This window comes from Anser brachyrhynchus, assembly GCF_964034855.1.
Source record: "Anser brachyrhynchus genome assembly, chromosome: 11".
Taxonomy (NCBI): Eukaryota; Metazoa; Chordata; class Aves; order Anseriformes; family Anatidae; genus Anser; species Anser brachyrhynchus.
This window is the reverse complement of record NC_137706.1, coordinates 6818663-6832083: the sequence shown is the minus strand read 5'-3', so window position 1 is coordinate 6832083 and position 13421 is coordinate 6818663. Positions and strand designations below refer to the sequence as shown.

At 39.0% G+C, this 13421-nt stretch overlaps 1 protein-coding gene across 9 annotated transcripts in view; it reads left to right on the top strand.

Moving 5' to 3' along the window:
- RORA (RAR related orphan receptor A) overlaps positions 1-13421 on the top strand; it is a 432323-nt gene that overhangs the window by 328931 nt on the left and 89971 nt on the right. Inside the window, exon 1 of one of the 9 annotated variants that reach the window (XM_080608110.1) lies at positions 12955-12997. The exons of the other annotated variants lie outside the window; for them this stretch is intronic. Within the exon in view, the coding sequence (XP_080464236.1) occupies positions 12970-12997 (28 nt within the window). The 5' untranslated portion in view covers positions 12955-12969. Of the gene's footprint in view, positions 1-12954; positions 12998-13421 lie in introns of those variants that run through there. 9 annotated transcript variants of the gene reach the window in all.

The window sequence follows — 13421 nt, the reverse complement described above, 5'->3', positions numbered from 1 at the left end:
TCCATTCTTCCTCTTTCCTTTCCTGTCTTTGTGTTAATCCCACCCAAAATCTTTCTCCTAGGTACTTGTCATTAAAACAAAGGCGCTACCTCTAAATAAATTAACCGAGTGCAAATGTAATTTGCACAAAGCAAAAATAAATAAATAAATAAATAATCAGTATGCTGGTTTTGAATAACATACCCCAAAATAGACATTCCCTTTATTAGGTTAGTTCATTGCTGTATAAAAAAATAAATAAAATACAGAAAACGTTTTTAATTGAGTATTTAAATAGTTTTAGCACAAATTAGTCTTTTCTCCTTTTAGTTTCTATTGTTTTCCAGTTTAGAATCACTGAATGGTATAATAGACAGCTCCTTCGATGAGTTTTGTGTGTTTGCCACACATTTGCTTCCAAATAGTTTTGAGGTTAGATTTCTATTATGATTGCTGTTACTCTTAGAGCTTGAGAGAGAGAGGAATAAAAGGAAAGGAGAAGCAAAAAGAAAAAGGAAGGGACTCAGTTACTATTGTCCAAAATGTTATGTGCAGATCTGACACATTTGCACCTGTTAGGTAAGAAGAGACACTGAAGCTTCAGCTGAAGTAGTTGGTGACCAAATTGTGCATAAAGGAATGGCAACAGGAACTGAGTGACGGCAGACTTTGTGTTTGATACATTAAAGTTGCTAAACTTCATCTTCCTTCCAGTGACGTCGTAACTGAACACACTATTACCTACATACATCAAGCTAAGCGTGTCCTGATTAAAGTAGGATTAGAGCTGAAGTTCTTTGTCTCTTTCAAAAACGCACTTCTGAGACGTTTTGTGTAGGAATCTCTATGCAACAAAAAAGTTGGAAACAAGAAAAGTGGAAAATTGTGTATTCTTCAGAGTCAGTAGAAATACTGCCATTGGTTTTAGAGACAGAAGATTCTGTTCATTCTGTTCTTTGCAAAGTGGTATAGCTTCTCCTTTATGCCTGAAATGGTATACCATGCTGTACCTAGCTGTTTGCTGCTGTTGTACAGGAATTAATTTCAGTAACATCAGGAACTAGGATCTTATCAGAATATTTGCCAGTAGGTTAATGCAGTTCTCCCAGACCAGTCTATCAATGGCTGTTAGCTTTGTCTGCTTTGCGTTATCAAATGCAGTACTCATGTCCTTAGGTGCTTTTAAATACATTTCCAAAAACATCTATATTTCAAGTTTTTAAAAAGTAAAAGCAATTCTATTAGCTGTTGTATCAACCCTTCATCAATTATTTAATATAAATATGAATCCTAAACTATTTGATTTTAAGTATTTCGCAGATGACTGGGCTTAGTGTTGAGTAAATATTTGTTTCATTTCTAAACATGTGTTTTCATGGAAACAATCCGTCTATAACACATTGTATTTCTATGAAAACACAAGCTTATTAAATGGCACTCAGTTTATATTTTCATTGCAGTCATCTTGAAATTGGCATATTCACTGTGTCAGTGTTTTGTGATGTAAGCTTAAAACTGTCAGACTGTGTATGCTCAGACATGAAAAGGTCTGGAGTCTCATACACAGAGGAGGAGGAGAAATTAGGCTCTTGTCATTTAGCAGGTGGCGGTAATTTAGGAGTGTTTGTTTATGAGGCTTGTATTAAGATTGTATTAAGATAATAGGAACTTTTAGTCTGAGTATACTCAAATATTATAAGCTGATAAACAGGCGGCTTCTGTGTCAAAGTTGTGGAGTCATTTGTGCTTACTAAGGACTGACTACAAATATCAGGGTTGTTGGTGGAGCTTCAACTGTCTTCGCACGTTTCACTTTATCACTCAGCTCATGCATTATAGAAATTGCTTTAAAAAGCAAGGAAGCTGAGAGAAATGGCATCACATCCCTGTACACACCCTAGGCTACTGGAGCTGACTGATCTTCAGAACTACAGCAAGGGCTTTGGCATTGCCTAGCCATTTGGGAGCTGTAACTGCAAGTTCATGGATCACATTGTAACAGGCTGAAAAATTACTTTCAAAGCAGCCTGGCTCCTGAAGACAGAGCCTTCTAGGTAACGTTACAGCAACCAAGTCCCGTGTGTCAGTAAGACGGGGCATGTTGAATGAACTGTGGTTTATCATTAAAATCAACTTTTCTTCTATAAAACTGTTCTATGTTTTATAGTATAAACTGATGGTGATCATATCATGCTTTAATTGAGTGTGACTTAGAAATGGCTCATTCTTCATGTGTGCAAAAGTTTCCAGGAGTAATCTGCAGGTGTAAGTGCTGTTGTATTTATTATCATATCAGATGGCGCAAATAATTAGGAAAAGATAGTTGAATATTTAGTTTATTACTCCTATAGGAAAATGTACACACATTTTACATGCACATTTCAATTATATTTTCTCTTCTTGTAATTGTAGAGATGTCTTTCATGCATTTTGGTGCAATAAGTTTTAAGTTAAAGGGTAGAATTAACAATGTGGTTTGTTTCATTTTGTTTCCAATCCTAGTGGACAGATTTAAGATCCAGTTTTCACACTTTGTGGGAAATGTCTTTGAACATCTTTTTGATTTTATTCTGTGTTTCTCTCTTCTGTGCTCTAAAACCAAAGCCAATTTCTCATGGTTGGAAGAAAATGTAGCACTTGGCTCAAAGTAGTATGGATAGATGCTCTAAGTTCCTTACATCGTGTTTGTGTAGCACCTGCTCATATTTCAAATGCTCTCTGAGGGAACTTGTCCATGCTTGTTCCTCTGTGGAGTCTCACACAGAGCTGTGAGAAAGCCCTGATTCCTAGCTGAGCCTCCCTGACTGCTGGGATGTCTGTGTTAGACCATGGATCTTCCCTTTGTAGATCAAATTGCAGACCCTGATTCTTTCTTGGGCATCACTTGCATATAACTTTCTGAATTCTGTCCTTATGCTCATCTTCTGCCTCTCAAACTGTAGTTGATGACAGACATCCACCTGGTGACAAGCTTAATGATTCATGAAATCCTAGCCCTCAGGGAACTTGCTGGTTATTTATTGTTACACACAAACAAAAAGCAGAAAGTAAATTAATCATTTTCAGATTTAGGTGACTGAAATGGTTGTTTGAATATCTGAAATAGGTGGTGAATTTTTATAGACATTTGCATAACAGTCATTTTTCATTTAGTCTTACTGCTAGACACGCTGGATATGCTGAGGTTGGCTGTAATTCTGCTGCAGTTGCCAATATTTTTTGAGTATTGAGCTAAGTGTGTGTCATAGGTGGTGTACCACATAGCTTCATACCAGTGCCACTGTACTCTGATGCCATTTAATTTTAAGGGAAGAAAGAAAACCATATAGGTGCTGCTGAGCCATGATGTCAAACACTTTATACTGCTTATGCTCTGTATTTGTACTGTGAATTTTCACCACATAGTAACAGAATAAGTTTCTGATTTTTCCCCAGAATATCTTTCTCTGCCATCTCTTTACCAGAATAACAGAAGGAAATGATGGATTCTGAGCCTTACCCAAAAGTCAGAGGAAGACTTACTGGAGATTTAACAATATCTGTTCTGATTAACTTTGATACCATCTGTGCCAACTCCTCAGTACATGTTTAGAACTTATTCCTAGCTGAACTTGGGATAGGTCGAGCATAAAGATTCCAGTCTGGAACACTAAGGGCACATGTATTTTAACAAGTTGTGTAGATCAAAGGGAGCAGTTCTATAGGGCAGAGAGGCTGACACAGGGGATCTGACATTAGGGTGACATAGGTGTTTCAGAGGTTATTTGTTTACTTGAGAGTAGGTCTGATCTAGTCTGAGGAAGCCCAATGCAGCTGGAGTGCATTACATATGGTCTGGGAGCACATCTTTCAGTTCAGTTTCCTCTGAAAGGAATCCTGCTCAAGTGCTCTGAGGCCACTTTGCAATGGAAGCTGAAACATAATGAAGTGATGGGGAGAGTTGCTTCAGAAGCACGCTCCTGATCGGAACCAAGACCCTGTCGGCAGTGCACACTGACAAGCTAAAAGTGTAATTTCAGAATGGGTTTGCAGAACCAACTCAGCTATGCTACCTGTGGCCAGTCTCCTTGCTTTCCTCCACCCTTTTATGTTCTTTCTGAAGTGTTCTCCATGGCTGCTGCCCATTTCATTCACATCATGGGGACAGCTAACTCCTTCATTTCTCCAGAAGAAGAGAAATGTTTTTCTCTTTTCTATAAATGTGGAGCATTCCTTCATTATTCTGTGCAGTAACTGCTGAGGAATAAAAATCTTAATCAACATCTCCCCTATTCAGAATAAACTGATGGTTCAAGAATGCTCTTTATGCTGTTCCTCATTAGGGAGAAATTCATAAAGTCAGATTGATCTTCCTTTTTTTCCTTTCTGTTGTGTAGCGTAGCCAGTATAAGAACCCAGAGTTCGTTCCAGTATGGAGGGGAAGTGTTGGAATTATCACCGTATACACAGAAAATGTTTATTGGGGTAGAGTGGAGAGACATTATTGTGCCCCAGCATATGGTAAAATGGACACTGAAACACAGCTTTTAATGCTATTCTGTGTTATTTTTGTCTGGATTTCAGGCACAAAGCCTTCGTTGCTCTATATGTGGTTTACATTGCTTACAGCATGGAGATCCATGAAGAACAGAGGAACAGAGGGAGGTGTTCTGTAAAGAAAAGTTTTCTGCACAGAATCCATTTTTTTTGTGTGCAGATGGGACCTTTTCCTTGTTGTTACCTATGCACATACAGTCATTGAGTCAAAGGCTGTTTTGGCAGTTTTATGTGCTGTGGAAAGCTTTGACTGCCTTTACTCACTCAAAACTAGCCTTGGTAAATACTAACTTGGTGTAGTTTGTTGAAGTACTGACGTGTTGTTTGGCTGAGTAACTTGTAAAAAAAAAAAAAAAAAAAGAAAAGACTGTGATAATTAGCTCCTACAAGATAAGGTTTTCTCTCATATTTGAATACATGAATTGTCATTTGCTTCCAGGCTCTCAATAAGCATATCAGTAGCTTCTCACAGTTGTTTCTTTGGTACCTGGAACAGTTCAGCTATCTCTAGTGACTTTGTCCATCTGACTGTTCGTAGTGAGCTAAAAAAAGCATGTTCCTACCCTTCTTTCCTGTAGCGTTACCTGGAGCTGGGTCTCCAGAATCTCTGCAGGTTTTGTGAGGATACAATTTCTCTGAGTCACTGTTTTTGTTCTGTTTCAGTGCCAGCTCATTCTCTACAGTCAACTTTGTTTCTTCACCCTAAAAGTATCTAAAAGCATTAGGCACTAGTTATGTGTATGTTCAGGTCATCATAACTTTGGCATTTCTTCTAAACATTTTGGCTAAATATCGCTGTCCTTTTCTGTCATTACTTTAATTGTTTTATTTGTTGGCACTGCTAAGCGTTTATAGACTTGTTTCCTTTTCCTCCAAGTCGTCGTTCTCAAACGAAAGGTGAAGCCCCAGCAGAGAATGTATCATTTTTGCTCAGGATTTCAGTAGACTATATTTATCTAGCTTTCATCTTGTTTTTCCATGCTCTTTTGCAGACATATTATTAATTTGAATGAGAGGGAGTCATGGATAATGACCCTGTTGTGGCTTATGTATGAATGTGGTACTCTGTGTTTTGTTTCTTTACATCTGTGTTTTTAATGTTATATATCTTTTTTGTTTAAAAATATATATTTTAAGAATTTAAACATTACAAAAAAAATCTGGACATGTGATGATTTGGCTGGGAAGGCACTAACAATGGTGGCTGATGCAACCAACAGTTTTATTTTTCAGTCCTTTACATACACAAGCCAGTACCGACAGACCTTTTAATTTATGGTGCTAGCAGAGATACAGCCACAAGAACTGCTCTGTAATATCCTTTTAAACAGTAGTTTTCCTCTCCCTATAATGAAAGGTGTCTGTTTTATATTGTTGCCCATTCATCATTCCTCAGTCACCTGCTGCCTCAGTCAGTTACTTCTTAAATCTGAGTTAACCTTCTAATGTGATGCTGCTCTCCTTTCTTCCTTGTTCAAACGTATTGTTCCATTAACCAAGCTGTCCAATGTGAGTCCGGTTACCTATGACCATGTGGTGTAGGATTTTATCTATCTCTTATGCCTGCTGTTCCTTGGAGCCATTTTCACAACATCTTTGTGAATAGAAGAGCAAAGTACCTAGCTCACCATTCATTATGGGCTCTTGGTTTTGCTTTGTTTTCCCTTCTTGGTTTAGGACTGCACATTGTTCTCTAATTCATTCTGCAGTCAAGAATGGAACAATTAGCCTCAAACTCTCTGGCTCTGGCAGACGATTAATCAAAAAAAAAAAAAACACAGAACAAAACAAAACAACAACAAAAAACACTTTGGTTGATAGTGCTATTCTATGAATTATGAGCTGACTGTAACCCAGGGAATATTTTTATTGTTCCCTGTACAGTGGCCCATCCTTCCTTGACTCAAATGCACCAGAAATATTAAGATTATTCACGTCATAGAATTTTAACCAGTATGTTATTAAGGTTATTATCTCCTTAATGCAGTGTTTCTGAATCTCCTGTAACCACCTAACATGTAATCATCAAAAAAACACTCCATAATTCACTTTGGAATTCAGTATACTTTGGCAATTGAAGAGGGAGGTGGTAAATAAAGTTCAGAGCATTTTGGTAAACAACTGTTTTACAAAATTTTATTGTTAGAATTACAAACTTTTTTTTAATAAACACTAGACACAAAAAACAACTTTGTAGGGCACTACCAGTGACTGAGAATCTGCTGCACTTGGGCATTGATGCATACTGATATATCTGTGAAGCATATACTCATGTTACTTTTACTATTTGTACTTTTTTTGGTAATGTTTTTATAGGCCACTGTCCTATGCCATACTGCGGTCCCTAGCCAGCAGGCCGGCTACTTCCGTGATGTGTTTTTTTTATTAGTTGTAGATTATTAGTGCTTCCAAAAGAGCTTGAATGATATAAACAATTACCCGCCCCAACTGTATTTATTTCTGGAAGAAGTCCTGGCTTTGCTTACTAAACACGATCTGTTTTGCTTACTAATAAGTATTATAAACCACTACACTCAACTTAGATCTATCAGCTCGTATCTGTCAGACTCTTCCTGAAAGACAACGTGAATCTGTAGTTCTGCTAGCTGGACTCAAGTATGATTCCCGTGATATGTATAGACAGATTTGTTTTCTTGAAAAACACTGTAATGAAACCCATGCTACATAAACCCTTTTTTCAGTCTGAGGAGCCACAGTAATGTGTCAGCTTCTAATAGCTGCTTAACTGTACAGGTGTATGTATGTGATCATTTTTCATCCGGCAGTACAAAGTTTGTTAGAAAGGTACTCTGCTCTTCCTACAGTGGTGCAAAAGCAGAGGTGTTGCAGAAGGACAAGAACCTGGGTCTGACTTGTGTTCTTCTCCACTCTTTATTGGATGATTGCTGTTCCCAAGGTACAAGCTATAAGGAATGTAATTTGCAAATAAAATCTTTAAAAATAATAATGCAAATGGAAGAATAATCAGGACGTGCAGTGTATCTCTGGAGGACTAATAATGAAACTTGTTGCCAAGAGTTTTCACAGTGTTCTGAGATTTTCATCTAACATTTTATCTTTCATTCCTGATCAGCACACAGTGCTGTGCTGCCAACGGAAGTATAATAGCCCATGTCAAGATTGATTTGGTGTGCTTCTAATATGGGAGCCATAGCTTAGATGAGTACTCATTGTTAATAGGTTCATGTAGGTCCCACTTAGTGTTTAAATTGACTTCCAACTCATACTTCAAATTAACAATTTAAAAGATTAATTTAAAGGACTCAGTACCAATTACTGAAAAAAATAAGTCAAATTAAGTATAAATGAAAGATATTTTGGAGTAACTTGATCGGTCTTGGCATCAGCTTGGCTGTTGCTATTATCTGTAACTGGTTACAGAATATTCCAAGCGTGACCCTTCATGAATATTTCTCAGCGCACAGAAAATAATCCCTTCCTTACCTCGTCCACAAACTGTGATGTCTCAAAGGGGGCATAATTGCCAGCAGAGATCAGACTGTCTTTTGGGAGAGTAAGGACATCTTTTCATCTGAGTAAGGACGAATGCCAGATTTTGAGCAGAATCTATCCATGTGTTATCATAGTCATATGGAGGGTTTCCCCTCATTACTGTCAGAGCCAAGTAATTCACAGTTTTTAATATTTCAATATCTGAACAAGGCATAGAAATACTCTGATCTATAGAAGGAGAACCAAGACAGAAAATGAAGTGATACAAGTCCTTTTCCAGCTCCCACTTGTGGATACAATGGTTTGTGCGAATGTGCCTTGGTCCCCTTCTGGCAAAAGCAGCCCAATTAGCCTGGTTCAGCAATTCTGACTGCTTACATTTTTTTCTGATATAGATTAGGGAGTGGTTACTTGTTACAGCGGTAAACTGCCTCAGAAGCTGTCCTGCAAGCAGAAATTGAGGGGTTTGTTGTTATACAGCGCTGCTGATCTGAGAGCGAACTCAGTCGATGCTGTCAAAGCTAGTTTGCATCTGCTACTCTGCTGCTTGCTGTCCTGGTCCAAGTGGCACCTGTCTAGTTTAGGTACAGGTACACTGATACAAGTATCTTTTACTAAAATATTCTATGTCTGGGTTTAGGGTAATTAGCTGTACTGGCATACCGTGCATTCTTACTACCACGGTTTTAGTCAGCTCCATGCATTCAGAACAAAGCTTCCCCTTTCTCCTGATGACATGAATGTTCTGTACCCACCCTCTGATAGATGGCTTTCTAACTGTCATGTAGACCACCTGGGTACTATGTGTTTACTGCATGTGCTCCTGATTTTTAATTTTTACTGCTGCCAACAACAGTATATAGGGTATGTTTTGGCATTGTCAGCTCATTGAATTTTCTGTGGGACAAAGTAGCCCCTGCTGCTACTTGAATGTAACTGCTTTGTTTTCTGTTAGCAAGCTTTTATTGTGGTGATATCCAGGCTCTAACAAATGTGCTTCTTTTAGATGGATCTTCAATTCAGATTGCTCTGAAGATGATGTAGTAATACTGATTGATGCTACTGCTTAACATTTTTAATGTGTTAATGCTAATAACTTCCAATCAGAAAATCTTTTTTCTACTGAGTTATTCACACTTTGCAAATCTATTTCTCGCTCTCTTGCTGTAGAACTTAATCAGAGTCTTCTTAAACATGATCCCTTTCCTTCTGTCTGTTCTCCCCTCATGAAATGCAGGCTTGTCCTTAGTAATAGCTGCTTCATGAGATGTGAAAATTAGTTTGGAAAGTCTTTCTTCTTTATCTGAAAGGCTTTTGCATTATTCTTTATGTAGAAGAACAGAGTATTATTTATTAAGACATATTTTCAGTTTAGAAGGCCAGGTCCAGCTCGTGTTAAGAGAAGGATTCTGACGTTTAGGAATGAGTCTGAAGGGAAGGTAAGACCATGCTTTGTAACAAGCAGAGCTTACTCTTCTGTACATGCTTGCTGGAGCCAGGAGGCCAGAGCTCTGTAGGAAGGGTGAGAGAAGCTCTTCTTTTTCCCTGATGTTAGGAGATGAAGGAAAAAAAATTAAGTATGTGAAGCATTCACTGCTCTAAAGGAGACCTTTGTTGAGTTGTTGATGACTTTGTTTTTGTGAAAGTTGCCCCTTAGACGTTGATATACTAATGCTACCATGTCCTTTTGCTTAGACTGCACCATCTTTGCTTGCCCTTGTCTTACCACTTTGCATAGCAGGAGGCTGCGGTGGGCCTTAAAGATTCATCATTGCAACTAGTGGCATTTTATAAATTCTAGCAAGGAAACTACTCAAGAGGAATACTAAAATAAAATAGAGCTATTACAGTATTCTCAGCCAAGATTGTATCATGAGCTTAGGAAGTTAATATTATAATAATAAACAGCTAGTGTGGGTAACAATAGCAGCAACCTTACAACAGCACACTTAGTATGTTCTAGCAACCAGATTAATAACCCTCCAGTGGCCTTAGCTAAGCCCTTCGATGGCAAGTAGGTGGTAAATACTATCCTACTATATCTTTATTGCTATTTTAAGTCATGTTACCTGAATGCATGATACCATGTGCTGAAGTTTTAGTGCAACACTTCTGAAGACTCCGAGATACTGTTTATAGCTGAATTGATCTTCTGTATAAAGAGCACACAGAGTGGCTGTACTTTTTCAATCCAGAAGGGAGAGCCCCTGAAATCTGTGTGTACCATCAAAATCTGTTTAGGTACTGCAAGATTTTTAGAGTATAAATAAAGTATCTCTTTTTCTTTGAATACAGGGTTTCTTTATGGAGCGCCAAGCTGCAAAATAGTCCCTCTTGTTTTTTCTTTTTTCTTTTGAAACCTTCAACAGTCACCTTTAAGAATCTGACCCTTATTCTTTTTGCTAGGGAGATAATTACTCACTCTCAACTGCTATCTCTAGAACCAGTTAATGAATGCTACATAATAAACAGAAGTAGGGCAGCTGGATGAGAACAATGCACAGGTGGGTAAGAAGACTTCATTTGGTGAGGAGATAATGAGCATGAGAAGTTGTGGTTTGTCTAAATACCACATTCACAGATAGCTCCCGCATTGTTAGTGTTCTTCCTCTCAATCAGTTTTTCTGCTTGTTAAGTGGCAAGAGGAAGGCAGTTAGAAAAGGAAAAGAGGTTGCTTCAGAAGAAAGAGATTCAAGTAGATCATCGTCCTTTCCCAGACCTATCCTAAACATATTTACTTTCTTATGTGCTATTGTGCACCTTTCCAGAGGAAGCTGATTCTGCAGAGTAGTTCTGCAGATAATCACTGTTTTGCTGTGCCCCCCCCCCCTTTTAATCTCTTTGCAAAGCTTATACCTTCCCTCCTTTACAAAATTGTGCCAAATCTAACCTCTTGAGGTGAAGACAGGATTTATTCTTGAAATATCAGTTTGTATGATGTTAGCTCTGAGAGAGAAGGAAACTGTCATAGCTCGGCCATTCCTGGTGTTGCCATGTGTATTGAACAGCTGCACTTTCCAGCTGGGTTTTACTACATACCACAATAAAGCAAGTCTGTCACAATGAAGCTCAGTGGCCAGTGTGTACACACAAAAAGGTAAGTAACACTGCTGTCCAGCTTAACAGTTTCAATGTGTAATACAAGTAAGTATTTCCTTTGCCTCACAGTCTCTCCATTACTGCAGTTTTCATAGACGTAGTGCATCTGCATTTTTGAAGCCAGTGCTAGGTCATTAAGAGATTGGTGTTGTGTGAAGTCATACCAGTAGAGGCAAATGACTCAGTGACAGGAACTATTGAAGATGAACTGAGGGCCAGGCGATACATTCTGTGTTTTGTTAACCTGGCTGACACGTGGAAAGGAAATGGGGTCTGAAGGTTTCTGGCTTGTGAACTGAAGCATTAATCACTTTAGCAATTGCAACATTTAAGTTAGTAATGTGGCTTCTGATACTCCGAACGTGATTTGACTCCATAAAATGTCCTGTTTGAACTAGAACCAAAATGCATTAAGGTGGAATGTCAGAAGAAATCTGTAGCAGCTAACTCCACTGACTTCTGTTATGATTTGAGCACCTGTCTTCCTCAGTCCTTTGAAAATTTCTACCTTAATCTTTCAAAGGCATGCTTAATCCTCAAAATGGCAAAAGTCATAGCCAGAACAGCTTCCAGCTAGAGATGCAGTAGGAACATTATGCAAACCATTCGCTAATACAGGCACGTACAGGCCAGCAGTAGTTCCAGTATCTGTGCCAGAAAGCTAATGAGAACATATTTGGCCATAAACTTTCCTCTGACTTGGGCAAGGACATGCCTACTTTTCAGTTGTCTCATGTCCACCAGCTGTAAAATGGAGGTATCAAAGTGACAGTACCAGAATAAAGTGTGATTTCTTAATGGTTTGCACTGAGAGACTGAGACATGATAATTGAAGAAACCTGGTAAGGGCTGCATTTGTACAGCCAGGTGTATATTTTTCTCGAGTAAATAAGCTGTCTGTGTGCACCAAGAGCTGACCACATGTGACAGGCCAGCAAGGAAGCACAGCTTTGTTCAACCCACTCAGAGCATGTTTGGAGGGAAAAAAACTTGATTCACAAGTGCTATCTTCTGTATAATTGTTGAGCCTAATTGCCAGTGGAGCATGGAGAAATGCTGTTAGACCCAAACCCTCAAAACAGAGTGAACCTCTCAAAGACTGCACCTCTCCACCATGCCCATAGCACTTGTTCATCCAGGGTTTGTTCTTGTGGCTGTGTATCATCCTTTCATCCTAGGCAAGTGATGGAATTAGAATTGGAGTTAATTTTATCTTCCTGAGTATCTTGGAGAAGTATGTCTCTTTTATGATACTCACCTGCTCTTTCAGATCTTGACCCTTGACAAAGGAGAGCTGGACTGAGGCATTTTTTAAGAACACTGTGAAGAACACTGATAGATTTTAAGATGTTCATTAGAACCTGTTGTTCAACTCCCGCAGATCACAGCATCACAAACAGGCTGAGGTTGGCAGGGACCTCCGGGTCCCTCTGGCCCAACCCTTGCCCAAGCAGGGCACCCAGAGCAGCTTGCCCAGGACCCTGCCCAGGTGGCTTTTGACTATTCCCAAGAATGAGACCCCACAACCTCTCTGGGCAATCGCTGCCAGGGCTCCGGCATCCGCATGGTGAAGAAAGGTTTCCTTATGTCTGGCTGGAACCCCCTGTGTTCCAGCTGGTGCCCAGTGCCTCTTGTTCTGGGCATTTTCTGATGTGTTGGTCTCCCAGTCATCTGAAACTTCCCCACAGGCTGAAACTATCCACTTTCAGAATTAAAACTACAGACCTATCTAAATGGTGCAATTCAGTGCTGTGTAAAAACAGGTGTATGGCTAGTGCTGGGTAGCAGAAGTAGTGTAATTGCATTTAGCTGTAATCACATGTACCTTGGGAGTTTCAAGGAGTTTAAGAAGTTAACATTTTCACCTGTGCTTTAGCTGGGATGCTACTACTGGCATACACATTCACCTGTATGTACCTGACCTGTTCTGTCATTGAAATGGCAAAGTCACCTTCCTACTGAGGCAAGGCTTCTCGAACTCAGTGTGTCACAGCGTATTGGACTGTTTTCTTGGCTTGGTGTTCCAGCTGAAGCCCTGCTGAGGGGTGCTACTTGTCTTGTTTTTGTTAGCATGGTTGGACCTGGCATGAATTCATACTTGATACTTGCTTTTAAGATCTGCATGGAGTTAATTAGTTGGATGTGTCTCAAGAATAATGAACTTTGGATTTACAGGAATTGTTACTATGTTTTTCCCCTGCATTGGTGTTTGATTTATACCTACAAGAGTCGTTCCCAGAAGCAATTCAACTAGGTTTATCTCACAGATTTTTAATTTAATTGAATTTAATTTAATTGTTTACATGAGCGTCCTTGCCAAAGTGAGGTGATTT